The sequence below is a fragment of the Etheostoma spectabile genome, chromosome 24 (assembly GCF_008692095.1).
Source record: "Etheostoma spectabile isolate EspeVRDwgs_2016 chromosome 24, UIUC_Espe_1.0, whole genome shotgun sequence".
NCBI classification, from domain to species: Eukaryota; Metazoa; Chordata; class Actinopteri; order Perciformes; family Percidae; genus Etheostoma; species Etheostoma spectabile.
This window is the reverse complement of record NC_045756.1, coordinates 8,191,396-8,206,200: the sequence shown is the minus strand read 5'-3', so window position 1 is coordinate 8,206,200 and position 14,805 is coordinate 8,191,396. Positions and strand designations below refer to the sequence as shown.

General features: G+C 42.2%; 1 protein-coding gene across 2 annotated transcripts in view; it reads left to right on the top strand.

Annotated features, from left to right (window-relative positions):
• The window catches only part of acvr2ab (activin A receptor type 2Ab), a 57,115-nt gene that overhangs the window by 30,316 nt on the left and 11,994 nt on the right, over positions 1-14,805 (top strand). Inside the window, exons 5-7 of one of the 2 annotated variants that reach the window (XM_032506519.1) lie at positions 4,061-4,084; positions 10,993-11,136; positions 12,443-12,586. In XM_032506519.1, the coding sequence (XP_032362410.1) occupies positions 4,061-4,084; positions 10,993-11,136; positions 12,443-12,586 (312 nt within the window). The remainder of the gene's footprint in view (positions 1-4,060; positions 4,085-10,992; positions 11,137-12,442; positions 12,587-14,805) is intronic. The other variant, XM_032506520.1, reaches the window with a different exon arrangement.

Below are 14,805 nucleotides of genomic sequence, written 5' to 3'. Positions count from 1 at the left end.
GGGGAACTAACATCTTAAATATTCATAAAATCACAAGGGGAAGAAAATAAAATGAAATAGCCAGGATGGAACAATGAAGTCACGCAGGATGTGCATAACCGTGTGCGTGCGTGTGAAGTATTTAATGCATGAATGAGTAGGCATACAAGGACAGGAGATAGAAAAGGAGGTCACTCGTACAAGAATGTGTTTAAAAGTCAGCTCGGATGCTTTTCTAGAAGGTAGTGATGCAGTAAACCCCGCCCGCCTGTCTCTTGAAGGAGGCCAAAACAAACGCGGAGAAGTTCTGGCCGTCCAATGTAGAAGATGGAGGAAGCCACCGAGAGGAGAGAGGTGGACGTAGCGGGAGGGAACATGTTTTGGTTTGGTATCTGCGCGGTTGTGTTCCCGTCTCAACGGCCGCAAACGGAGACCTTTGGCAACGCTGACGCCAACGTTTTTTGTAAGGTTATTTTTTGGGCATTTTAGGCCTTTAATTGACAGGACAGATGAAGATATGAAAGGGGAGAGAGAGGGGGAGTGACATGCAGCAAAGGGCCGCAGGCCGGACTCGAACCCAGGCCCGCTGCGTCGAGGAGTAAACCTCTATATATGGGCACCCGCTCTACCAACTGAGCTATCTAGGTGCCCTACTAATGTTATCATGGCAACTACCAGCATACACGCTCCTGGTTATGCCAAGTATACGAGAATATTGATGAGATATTTTTGGGCGTGTTATCTTAAACCGAGATTATAGACTAGACTACCGACTACTAGAGCTAAAACACTTGTTCATGGAGATCGATTTTGTCTCAAAAACCCAAACAGGGGCAATGTAAATGCAGCCTTAGTCATGTATTTTTTATGTGACAGAAACAAATTGCCCACAATTGTTGCAAGTTTGATTTTAAAGCGCTCTGTATGTACGGGAAGTCATTACAGTTGTCCACCATAGGTGTTGGTAGTAATAGAAAATCTTTTGCTTGTTCCATAACATCCATGTGCCAACTCCAACGCTGCATCTTTTAAGAACTGGCAGGGCTCTGCATCACACAATGCACATTTAATCGAAATCTCTAATTGAAAGGAGTTGGAATGGGATTATGTCATAAACAAGCAGCTGCAGTCTGATCAGAGCCAGAGACAAAGATGTAACACTGCATATAATGCTGATTTCTGCCTCGGCTTCCATTTTGATTTGTTGTTTTCAGAAAACTATGGCACTGAAACTTGAACCGTTGACATGTTTATGATCCAGCGGAAATTAGTAATAGGACCTTAAGCTAAAAGCTATTTATGTTGTTGACATCCAAATCAAAGTATCGCCCCCAAAAATGTCTTGTTTTTCTCCGCAGTGAAGGACTTCAAAGAAAAGCACATGAAGCTTCTGCCATTATTTTCTTTGCAGGGTAATAAAACATGCCATATTTATGATGAAAGTAATTGTTCCCACTTAATGATCATTAATGGCTCGCTTAATACGGCTCCGCTCTCTCTGAACTAACGGAAGAAAGAAAGAAAACAAACCCAGTGAGAGGAGCTGTACTTTCAACACATAGTTGTCAGCTTTACGTTGGCACAGGCTGAAGGTGGGGGCTAGGGGTGGAGTTCACAAAGAAGGAGGCGGGTTGGTCAAATCAAAAGAGCATACACATACTTTATAGACTAGTAGTATAGAAGTCCAAATGTGGAGGTACATGTACTTTACTTGAGTCTTTTCTTTTCATTCCACTTTGTACTTCTACTTTGCTACAATTTAGAGAGAAATATTCTACTTTTTACTCCACTACATTCATCTGACAGCTTTAGTTACTAGTTACTTTAGTTACTCCACTACATTCATCTGACAGCTTTAGTTACCAGTTACTTGACACATTGACATTTTACACACAAAACACATAGTTAATTAAAAAAAAGTCCAGCTGAGATGATGAGACCATTAAACACACAACTGGTTGGATCCTTCACACTTTCTACTTTTAATACTTTAACTACATTTTCCTGATGATACTGATGATACGCTTTTACTGAAATAATATTTTCAAGGCAGGACTTTTACTTGTAACAGAAGTACTTTTACTGAAGTAAAGGATCTGAATGCCTCTGCCCCCGCTGCTCTGCAGCCCTTAAAAAGATTAAATCCAGTGTGAAATGCAGAAAATGATGTGACGGCACAGTAACTTAATTGCACGCTGTCATTATGGCAGTGGTCCATCATGGACTCCGTATTTGCCACCAAGCCTCCATTATTCAAACCACAGTGCGAAGTGGAGGCAAACTGGAATTGATTCCGTCTGAGTACACAGACCCACAGCTTTCACACGGAAAAGGCCCGGAGCACTTAAACATATAAGTCTGGCCAATTTTTTCAACCTGGACCCTACTTTCTTATTGCTATCCATCTCCCAGATCAATTCTGACCAAAAACTGTCATCAATTGCTTTATTATGGAGCTACTTGCATCTTGTTTTTCTGTTGGTAGCTTTCCCAAAAGAACTCCTAATGGGCCAGATATCCTGAAAAGCCCCCCAAAACGCCCGTGCAGCTCAATTGGTAGAGCCCATATATAGAGGTTTACTCCTTGACGTAGCGGCCGCGGGTTCAACTCCAACCTGTGGCCCTTTGCTGCATGGCGTCCCCCCTCTCTCTCCCCTTTCATGGCTTCAGCTGTCCTGTCGAAATAAGGCCTAAAATGACCAGAAATATTCTAAAAAAATATGTTTTTTGACTCCCAGGTTTACCTAAGTGAGACAAAAATATACAACAAAAGAGGGATAGTCTACTTAATAAGAATAAAGTGACATTTATTAAATAGTGGTGCCAACAGAAAGGCAATGATGTGTGGTTGTTAGGATCAGTGATGTATGAGAGACGTGTAGATGCAGTGAACAACGTGTGGTGCATGTTTTCATTAACCAACAAAGGAAATAACTAAACAGAATGAAATCAGGATGTTGCTCGGTCAAGGGAATGCTGCACCCTGCAGGTGGGGTTAAAGGACCTGGGAGGACTGGCCAGGTGGTCCCAGTCTTCTCGTTATCGCCTCAAACCTGCAAGTTCAGAAGACAGACCACAGTATACATGCGCGACAAAAGGCTCGGGGCCGTCACACAGTAATACAAATATCCTTCTAATTTTCTACATCCTTATGTTCATATCAATTTCAATACTACAAGTCACGGTTAGTCTTGAAATCTCATCAGCCAGGGACTTTTAATTTGCTTTCTTTCCCCAATGTGTATTTGTCTTCCATTTGGCTGTCGGATATCAGATATTAATATCAGATATATTAATTGCCAATTTTAGAATATTTTATTTGGACAAATGTCTTTTTCATCAGGGTGCCTTTCATGTGCATTTATGCTTTGTTTGGTTTCACTGTGATCTAGGAACATTTGTTCCTTTTAGACATTGTTCAATCCACTTTCATTTGTTTTGCTTAACCCTTGTGTTGTCTGAAATATGTTTTTTTTTTTCTTCAACCAAATGGCCCCAAAACTACATGGATGCATGGAGCTTAATATAAATTATTACTTTCATAGAAATTAACATTTTGGGTGTTTTACTCAATTTTATAGCATTTTGAAAAAACCATTAAATGATTTTAAAGCGATCGCCGCACTAAACTTCAACTATTCATAATTTCTGCTTTTTTTAACTTGGCATAATGTCATATAAATTAGGTTTATTGACCATGAAATAAGAAAAAGTGACAAAAGAGTCAAAAGCATTAAAAAACAAAACAAAAGAAGTTTACAATAACGTTCAATTTTGACCCGAAAGGACAACAAGTAAATGGTCGACGAGAAGACAACACGAGGGTTATGAGCATCATTTAACTTCTTAAAACATGCAATCTTGCCATGCTTATTAACACCTTCTATTACAAACCGCTGACCAGTCGCCCCCAGTGTGTCTCAAACCAAAGCTTTCCAAGCCCCGGTCCGGAGCGCCAAGGAGAACAAATGGCTGTTCAGGGACGATCCATCATCTCCTACCTTTTGATCTGCCTCTATTTCATCCACTAACTGACAGAAAATAATTTCTCTGTTTGCTTCTTATGTTCCTTTTCAACAAGCACGCCTTTCACATTATGGTGGAGGTAAGAGCAGTTCAATTGAAGTTGAAACACTATTAGTTCCCCCCCCTCTTTTTTGGGTTCAGAGCTTGGTATGAATTCTCCACCTCAATCCCAGACCACCATTTTGTTCTTTTCTTTTTTGGACAGCGTCTTGTTTACTCGGTTCATGCACATTTCTGTCTGTTGTTTTTTATTTTCTTTCGGCCTGGGTTTATTGCATGGATGGGTGTCTTTTGTGTTCCCTGGTGAAGAATGTATTGTGCATGGTGGAAAGTGGCCAACATGGCTCCGAATGCAGCCCCCTTTTTCTTTCTTTCTTTTTTTTTTTAAATATGAATGTCCACCTGTGATGTTTGTGTAACATATTGGGTGTCTGATGTGACCCAGTTTTCCAGAATGGTATTAGCTAGACCTATGGCTCACAATGTCTCTCATGCGGAGAGACGGAGCGTTTGAAACTGAAACGGCAGCGTGCTCTTCCATCTTATATGCAGAGTGAGGAGGAGTGCGGATACATTTTGCATAAGTAGGAGAATTACCACTTACCTCAAACATTTTTCAAGTCAGAGTGTAAATTACTTAAGTAGAGAGAGAGCATAAGCCTTTTCAGATGTACTATGGCTCAGATTTTGTCAAACTGGAGTAGAAGTATGGCTGCATCCAGTAAATTCTCATCAAAAAAAGAGTAGCTCACTGAATAAAACCACTCTAAGAGAGTTAGACCCTGGCTTATTGTCAGTCCAGCTTTCCAGGTTAGCTCTTTTTAAAAGTCATGTCTACAACTTTTTGTGTTTGTTTGGTCATATCATCAGCAACAAGATGTGACCTTAAGATATGCGATTTGGAGGCTTAAGCCCAGAATAGCTGCCCATTGTAACTCTATGTCTAAAAATCAAACTTGGCATTAAATTCTGTTATGTCTGTATATACGTATCAGCACCTAAACCGAAGACAAGAACAAACCATGGCTAAAGGACCCGTTCTGATGTAATAGATGAATGTGTAACCTGATTAGGCCATGGGAGATGGTTGAGGGTTTGGAAGAATGGCGTGAAGCAGCAGATTCTGTTTTCCTGTTTCCTGTGATCTGCTGACTAAGTGTAATGCGCCCCCGTTTGAGGCCACAGTGCCCTGTGATCGGACAAGGGATCCGGTGATTCCCGAGGGAGGCTAGCCCTGGTTGGGCCTGGCCGGGCCGCCTCGTCAGGCTAAAGCCCGGAAGACTAGACAAAGGTGTCAACGTGTTGATGACTTGCATGGTAGCATAAATAGAGCTGGGTATCATTTAAACATTTTTATATACAGATACCAATACCGTGACTTTGATACTGGTTCCCAATTTTACAGAACAAACGGAAAAAACAACATTACGGTAATTTTCATTTATGTTTCAGCTCCTACTACGTGAGTACCATCTGTCTTTGTAACGTTGAGATGTTCCTGCGTGTCTCTACGACGTGTAACGTTAGACAGCCAATCACAGACATTATTAGATCTTGGTAGAAGCATGCTGTGTGCTGATTGGCCCACTGACGCTGATGAGATTTACTCCTTAGGGATTGAAATTGGGTATGAAAGAAGAGGGATTTTCTAGATACTCAAAACTTTGAAGGCAATTATGGAATCGGGTACCCGTCCTTAAACATGAATCACTGCTATTGAGGATTTAAATCATGGGTCAAAGTCTGTCATGGGTCAGGTGGATGAATTCGCCTTAGTCTTATATCTGTAGACAACATGACAACTCGCATTGCACCGTTGAACAAAACTGGTATGGCGAGCACGACACAGGCCTTTGTGACAGTCTTCAAGCACATCATGTCCAAAGTCAGTGCCACATATTTTACCAAGCACAATAGATGCACAGGAATTTGTGCAGACATACCGATCACTCTCATTGTGCCACAACGCAGTGGAGACGGAACAGGAAAAAGATAAGAACGGTGCAGCCATTACGGATTTCTTAACCACATCGTCACCAGATTTAGAATGACGTTAATCACGTCTTTGTACATTCTAAGGCTGGGATTTGTGTCCGTGACACCTGGAACTTACTAAGAACCTGAAATGGTCCTTCATCATGAACCGAAGCACAATTTATTTATCCCGCCAATAGATGAACAATAGATGCGCTGGAATGTTTCTCTGTTTCATTTCTGCAGACTGATCTATGACTTGCATTACTAAACAACTCTATGAATGATCTTTTTTTCTCATTCAAATCATGATCAGCATTGGAAAGGCTTTAATTACCAAGCACAACAAATATAGAGTAATTTGTATGGAGATGCAGACAAATTAATAAATTGCTTCACAACACTGAGCGTGCTTGCATTGGCGGAGAAGACAGAGTCCTTGGATAATACCCTAATTTATCCACAGCATGATCACAATAATAATCGCTTCAGACTGCGAGCAGTAAATGTTCTAAATTTAGGTTTGGTCACGTTTCTGCACATGGAACAGTAATGGCACGAAGGGGAGTCCTTCAATAACAAGTGTTGCCCTATTTTCACTGACAGGTATCCCCATTCACAGCAGGTAAACCACTCTGGTTCTTCTTCCCCTCACACTTTCCTGTCATATTTAATTGCTTTTGGGACACAAACCTTCTCTTTATATCTGTTGTCGGGTCACTGTTTCTCGATGTTGTGCGCTCGTTTGCATTTCTTGCTCGTAGTGTTGGTAATCAGGTAATTTAAGCACATTTGTCTGTCACACTTAAAGCCCATTGTGGAATAAAAAAGTGATGGATAAAGGCCTAAAATGTGCAAATTGTCATCTCAACTTCCCCGGATTTTATTATTTCTTATATTGGGGACTCGTAAATGGGTCAAGTAAGAGACATAAAACACAATCAGGAAGGGAGAGACCCCTAGAAAAAACGCTAGAAAGTAAGTAAAGATATTATGGTTGGACTTACTTTCACTTTTAAAGCACCAGTCTTTTATTGAACAAAGGCCTTCAATTCAAAATTTGTCATGTGGTTTTCTCCTGATTACATGACGCAGCACGGTGACCTGCTACAAGCCAACTTCAGTTTATGTAAGCGTGCTAAGTGTACATACATCTACCCATATCTCAAACCAGCCATATTCACTTTAATGGAGTCTGCTGCTGTAGCTTTGTCTAAAAGCCCGTTCCGTGACTACATTTACTGTACATGCACATAATATTCTGTTTTTTTGCCCTTATTCCAAAAAAAGATGACATCCAAAGCTGATTGCCTCTCCTGAAGAGTCCATGTTTTTTGTTGTTCCGCATTCACTCCTCCGTCGGCGTCGGGACTCTCTCCAGCGTCCGTCCTTGACTTCACCGCAAGCCCGCTCTCCATGTTCTAGGTTTTAAAAGGTGTATTTACAAAAATTTGTGTTGTGGAAAATAAGAAAACATCTCTTCAATCAAAACAGTTTATTCAATTAGGAATCGTTCTTCAAAAATTCTCGTCTCCAACGTGTGCTTTCCGTCTTCCTCCTTTTGGACACAAAACAGTCTCCTGAATCAATCTCCTTCCTCCCACCTGCCAGTGGGCCGGGCCAAATCACCATCACACAAACATGTCACATCATGAGTCTCATGTCATGTCAGTTCCGACCCTCTTCAAAACCTAAAAAGACCTTAAAATGATTGCATAACACTACATTGTCATATATATTCAACACAGTGTTGAAGCTAGATGTAAATAAACAGTTCTGTGAAACTATAGATTCATTATTTTAGATTGTACAATGTGTTCTTGAAGATGTTTTTACCAAGGTGCCAATTTGGGGCCACTTGAGCCGCTCAAGTAATCCAACCTCAGCACCGTCGTGGGTAATTTTCGCCGTCATTTGGCTGGCGTTCGGTGTGAAAGCAGTGCGTAGAGACAGCAGGTCTGCCTCGCAGCTCTCTGTGAAAGGGAAAAGGCTTTAAGTAAACACAGCAGTTCCCACTCGAATCCTCTATTCCCCCTCGCACTGCCAGGCAACTATTGAAGGCACAGACACCCTGCTTCATGTTTCTACCACAAAAAAAGTGTCTTTCCTTTATTCTTACAAAGCTTCTTGTTAATCTGCCGCTGCTGCTAGACTGATGTGTACTTGTACAACCTCCACTAAATAACAGATTAGACTGGGTGAAACGTCATCATCGCTGGGGAGCAGTTTTGTCATTTTAGGAGCAAATAATTCTATATAAATGAGGTGTTAGATATTAACGAGTCTACAGCCATGCTCGCGTCTCTCGAATATAACTAGTATTATGCAAGTGAGTTGCAATAGAATGCATGATTATTCAACATAAGAAAAATTGAATCAGCGCAGTCCACTAAACTTCAGCTTCATTTGTCTGTGCCTAGTCTCGCCGGCCAGTTCTATCTCCACAGCACTGTGGAGGAGGGACTGGCCCCTCCATACATACACCATAAATACACGGCGTGGGTTGTTTGCATTTCTTTAAACCAATCACAGTGGTCTTGGGCGGCGCTAAGCTCTGGACGCAGTGACAGTGGGTCTGCAAAATAGTCTCTGTTCTGGTGCAACTTGCATAAAAAAACGTGCTTACAATATTAATGGAAGTTAACTGTTGAGACAATAAAGTAATGTGAGCTATTTAAATTACATGGATAGGTGGTTAAACCTCATTGGCTCGCACCAGTGTATCGCCCGTGTGTACTTCATCCACAGCAATCCCACCAATCTGTCCCATTAAGAGACAAAATGCCTTGAAAATATTCTTTGTAAATCATTACAATCTTTCCCTGAAATAACCGAGCAGGCCTGCCTTGTTGCACCATCCAAGTTTTCTTCAAAACTTGCCAGAAACCATTATTTACTTGCAAATCTGGCCTTTAATGATTTTGTTTTCATAACCTATGGCTCCTATCTAGAAATACATCCCAAGTAAAGTTCATTTTGTTTTATATTCCCCAGGTTTTTACTTAAAAATCCTTTTCTTTTCCTGGACAGCATGTGTCAGGGTGTTCCAGCAGGCATGAATAAGAATGTATTAAACTGGAGAATCTGACACTGACAATAATTAAAGTCTAAAATGACACAATGTCCCTGCATTTGAGACACTTTTCTCTTTTCAGTCAAACAGTAGTACCTTCTTTGTGTGTGAACTAAAAGACACAAAGTTCATTGCCAGGTCTACAATTTCAAATGGATAAAAATCCCATGAAATGATGTGCAGTTAGCTTCTGCCACAATGTGTGGTGGTGATGGCGAAGTGGATGTGACACATGCATTAGGTGTGGGAGATCTGCGTTCGATTCCCACTGACCAATGTGTCCCCGAGCAAGACATTTAACCCCTAGTTGCTCCAGAGGCGTCCAAATGGCAAAATTATAAGTTTTGGATAAAAGCGTCATGTAATACATGTCGGTTCTGTAGAAGTCTATAAGAAAGTGACCTACTTCTCACTTGATATGTTACCTTAGTAAACATTTTGATAATGAGTTCATGGTCTCAATTGCTAGTTTGAAGTCTTCTGCAGTACAGAATGATGTAATGTAATGTAATAATCTTGTCAGGACAGGCGGTTTAAACATACTTGGATATCACCTGTGTTTGGTGTCTGTTAGAACCTGCACAGTAAATTAGGCAGAGTGAGCCTGTGTGTACTGAAATGTACCTTTTGTTTTATTCCTCTCACAACCAGAAGATGATGTGAGTGTGCCGTCCGTGTATCAAATCTGGTCTGTGGCTCGTATCTGTAGCAAACTTTGTAACCCCATAAGGGGGCAGTTTTGGGGAGAACAGACTGGGATTGACAAGTTCTTTTGATATAGTATCACAGTGTTTGAGTGGATCCTGTGGGCCTCAGGGTCTTGAAACTTGCTTCGGCTTATCAAACGCCTTGTAAGCCTTCAGTTCAAGTAAAAACATGAACATCGTTGGTTTTGCAGGGGGAATTCTTTTTTCTTTTTACTGACGACAGCGATACAGAGGCATGGAAGTGAAGTCGAGATTTTACAGTAGCATATCTGGTTTCATCGAAGGCCATCAGTCACGTGCAAGTCTTTCTCCTCTACCTTTTATCCTTTGGAAATGTGACTCCCTCACTGCATGCTTCTTTTTAACCTTCCCCTCTCTCTCTCTATCCTTGCTCGCCCTCTGTCCCTCTCTGTAAAGTCACATGTGAAAGTGATCAGCTTAATCCCGATCACCAGCTGTGTTTAACCTACTTTAGATTTGGAACACTTGGCTTCCTTGCTCTCACTTTTGTTTATACAGGATTAGCATGAACACACAGCGCACGCATGAGGTTTGACCTGCCAGGTTTAGACCTGGCAAATGTTCTCATTTAACCATATATTTGCTTCACATCAGTCTGATCTTCATATGCCTTGCTCTATGGTACTTGTAGTGTTCAAATCTTTTTCCCCCACCCGCTTTTACCCTCAGTGACTCATTGGATTCAAACTGGCAACCCTCCAGTTACAATCCCGTTTCTGTAAACTCAAGCAAATGCAGCCCTGAGGGGGTTTAAATGAATTTAAAAAAGAATTAATCCAAAACCCTGCTTGGTATGCCGTGTCTGCGCTGCCAAAAAAACTTCACAGTAATAATAATGCTGAACTTAAACATGCAGCACTTCCTATAAACAGACTTTCCAATTGGTTTTAATAATTAAATTACGCAAACAGACCCATAAGATAAATAAAGCAATAAGGCACCTCAACGTAAAAAGCGGCTAAAAAACTGTATGTTAGCAGAAAAACTATAGAACATTATTGTCACATAAAAGCAAATCTACATATGAAAGTTGTGCAATGTGATTTAAGATGTGAAGATGATGGCGATTCTGCTGGCCTAAGCTCCTCAGGCACGTTGTTGCTGAGCCAAAAGCCCGGTCACCTTCAATGTAAGCCAAAGCTATTTTAATGAATCAAGAATAACACATTCCTCTTGTCTTTTTTTTTTCCCCCCTGCCCTCTCTCTCTACAGGATCCCGGGCCCTCACCCCCGTCCCCCATTTTGGGACACAAACCGCTGCAGCTGATCGAGGTGAAAGCCAGGGGGCGCTTTGGGTGCGTGTGGAAGGCCCAGCTGCTGAACGACTTTGTGGCCGTTAAGATCTTCCCCATTCAGGTATCACACTGGCTGCTGCCGTGTGTAGATGACTAAGACATAGCAAAGCTAGTAGATTTAAAATCAATGAGACATCACAACGTCAAAGATAAAGAATATTGATGTCAAATGTCAAATCATAACAGGAGTTATCTCAGGACACCTATAGATAGAGTAGGTCTAGATCCCACTCTGTAATGTACTGAAACCCAACTTTTTCCCACGAGAGCAACCATTTGGTGTAACAGTGGAATGGAACAGGCAGAAACCTCGGGCTGACTCTTGATACGGACAGTGACGGAGCACTCAATTAATGGACTCAGACTTGAGTCCAACTTTTGTCGCTATTTCTGGACTCGCAAACTCATGACTTGGACTGGGACTCGAGGATTTATGAAATCGGACTCGGAAGCTGGAAGAAGGTTCGGACTACTTTTTGTGTGTAATCGGCAGTGATGGAGTACTTGAGTCCTGGACTCTGACTCAAGTCCGACTCAAGTCGCTTGACTCGTGACTTGACTCGGACTCTTCTTTGGTGACTCTGACTTGACTCAGACTTGACCATTGGGGACTTGACTACAACACTGGATACAGATGTAGAGAAATATGATTCATTATAATGACAGCAACAAAGATAATAGAACTGTGACCAGAGCTAGTATTAGTAGCGGTGCAGGGTTCATGCTCCTCCCCCCCGACAGTGTGGGCGAGACGGGCCGGTGGTGTGACAGGGATCCCACCTCAACAGGTGCGCACCGGCCCTTGCATTCAATGCACCACGGGGCGACCCTAGACTCCTTGGTCTGTGTTTCAAGACGGATCGGGTGGGTTGCCGTCATCACCCTAGACTCCTGACGCCTTTTTAAGTGAGCCGATCCCCACCCTTGTGACGTAGTTGGGGTGCAATGAGGACAGTCTGTACCGGTTGCCCGGCAACAGGGGGCCCCGTCCCTCCCCGCGGGGAGAGAGGGCGCAGCGAGGGTTGTTGGCGTAAAAGTTGCATCAAATCCGCCTTGGTTGTTCACACTGCGGCCACATTGACAAAAATCAAACCTGGGTCTGATTCCGGACCACATATGGAAGTGGCCTGAATCTAATTTGAGTGTTCACACTACTTCTGAAGAAGTCTGACCCGGTCCCTTGAAAAAGGATTTGGGCCACTTCTACCTGCAGTCTGAACGTAGCAATAAGGTCACCAGGGAATAAGCTTTCTATCTTAGAATTTCAAACACTACTTATCACCACCTTCTACAAGCTGTGTTTGATTTGGTTGTTAGTTAGGTGGCTGAATGACAGAATAACATCTGTCTCCCTGCCTCTCGTTTAGGACAAGCTGTCTTGGCAGAACGAGTACGAGATCTTCACCGTGAGCGGCATGAAGCACGACAACATCCTCCACTTTATCGGCGCGGAGAAGAGGAACAACAACCTGGACCTGGAGCTGTGGCTCATCACCGCCTACCACGACAAGGTATGCTGTCTGCCGTGAAGCTATACTGCCCTCAAACCACTTAAAGTATTCCCTTATTTGATGAGTAATTGGTTTTCATATAAGAAATTCAGTTTGGGGATGTTTACCAAGCAAAGAAGAAGAAGTGGTATACACCATGCAGGAAACTAATTGCGTTTTTAAATTTGAAACATCACTGCCACGAGACCGTTTTAAAACACTATGAGAGTAAAAAAAACAACATACACAAGCACTTGAAAGCCTGAAAAGCCTACTTGTGCTGTGTTGGGGGGATTTATAAACACAACAGGAGTTCACACAAATGGGCCGTTTCATTGACACTCCCCCCCCCCCCCCCCCCGCCGCACAAGCTTGGTTTAAACCTGACAAGCTAAGCTAAGCTAGATTTAACTCAACACTTCCTGCAACTGACATTAGAGCCATTGGATGGGGAACGTGTTGCCATAGCAGCAATGCAGAGGGTTGAAAGGATGAAAGGGAAGCTGTTTGCATCCTTGCATTTAAAATAATTCAATCTGGTGTGTTACTGAATCTAAGACTAAAACGAATAAAATAAGTACTCAATTCAGACACATAAACACAGACCCGCCTTGCTTCACAAATATGCCACTGGAGGAACTTGATTACTGACAAGCTGTGAATGCGTGTTTTTCAGTTTACTACAGCGCATGTAAACAAATTATGTGATTTCCTGCCTGATTTCTTCCACTAACCAGGTTTGTTTGTGTCCGTGTAAACACAGTAATATAGTAATCTCAGTGGATCGTCTCATGCTTATTGTACACAGTTCTAAAAGCCCCCCAGGACAGACAACTCATAGTAAGTTGTCAACACTGGGAAAAGGGGAGAACAGGCATAAAACCTCCACATTGTATTGATTCTGTTTGGTGCCTTAGGAGCTAATCCATAATTACAATATTCTTCATGCCGTGTTTATCTTCTTTTATAAGCCTGGTTTATCCAGAGAAGGTGGACTTGCTTTGTTAGCCCCCGTTGTGCTTCACTCAACCTCTCAAGCACAGTCTTTGCATTCGGGGGCTTTAAGTGCCTCTGTGTTTTGAGGGGGTTATTACCGATGAAGTATGAAGCAAATCTTGTACGCCTCGCTTGCTGGAGTTTTCCCAGCTAGGCCGAGAATTTAAATCACAGTGCTTAAAAAGGCCTTCCCTGCATAAAATATAGGTTGAAAAATTAAAGGTTGTGGGTGTGGCAGTGAGGCTTTTTACCCAACAATACAACTCTTAAGTGAGCCACTTAACCCTGCCTCAGCTCTACAAGTGACACTCTAACTTTTTATGAAGGAGTTTAGGAAAGGACATAGGACCAGCAGGATATCAGCAACACTTGTGATTTTGTGCCTTGTCAAGTATGCGCTGTAATTATTTTGAAAGCGGAAGTCTTTGGAGGATACATAACTTTAACCTACCAAAAGCCTATCCTTCCTTGCCAGTTTTTTTGTTTTGTTTTTTTTCTCTCAAAGCAGGTGTGTCAAAATGTTGGCCACGTCAGTTTAGACTGAAGCTTAGCTTGTGTAACACAGCTGGAACAGTGATTGCACAGTTCAGGCTCCTTGACGGCTGATTTATGTCTCAGTGTTTGGTGCAATTAAGCAGCTCTATGTGTTGAGGTTTGCAGTATGCGTAGCATGCAGTGGCTTGCTTTTATAGGACGCAGGCCCCTTCCAAAACTCTGCACTCAAAATCTCTTCATATCTTGGACATTGTGTAATTATTAATAGCTGCCCAATGGGTGTCTTTCAAAGGGATGTTGTCTGATGAGTAACTTTGTTTTTAACAATTAACCCTTATATTGTGTTAGGGTCAAATTGAGTCTATTTCCACGACGTTCCACTTCTGGGATTGCTCCGGTGCCGCCGGACATTCCGCCGTATGTCCTTCTTTTCGGCAGGATGTCCGTCCCCTTCCACTTTTTCTGTGTCGGCGACTTTGGTGGGTTTACGAGGACTATGGTTAACTGTTCCTCAGATTCACTGCACCGTGTGGGAAGGTCTGGCAATGCGAGACCAGGTCAAATGACCCATTTTCATCTTCAGATATGTATAAAGTACTATTTACTTTTTTTTGGGAGGTCTCATGATATCCCCAGAAACCGCTGTTCTAACGAAACAAAAGGTGTCCCAATTTGATTAAATTCTTTAAAGGTCACACACATGCGCGCATACACACACACACACACACACACACACACACACACACACA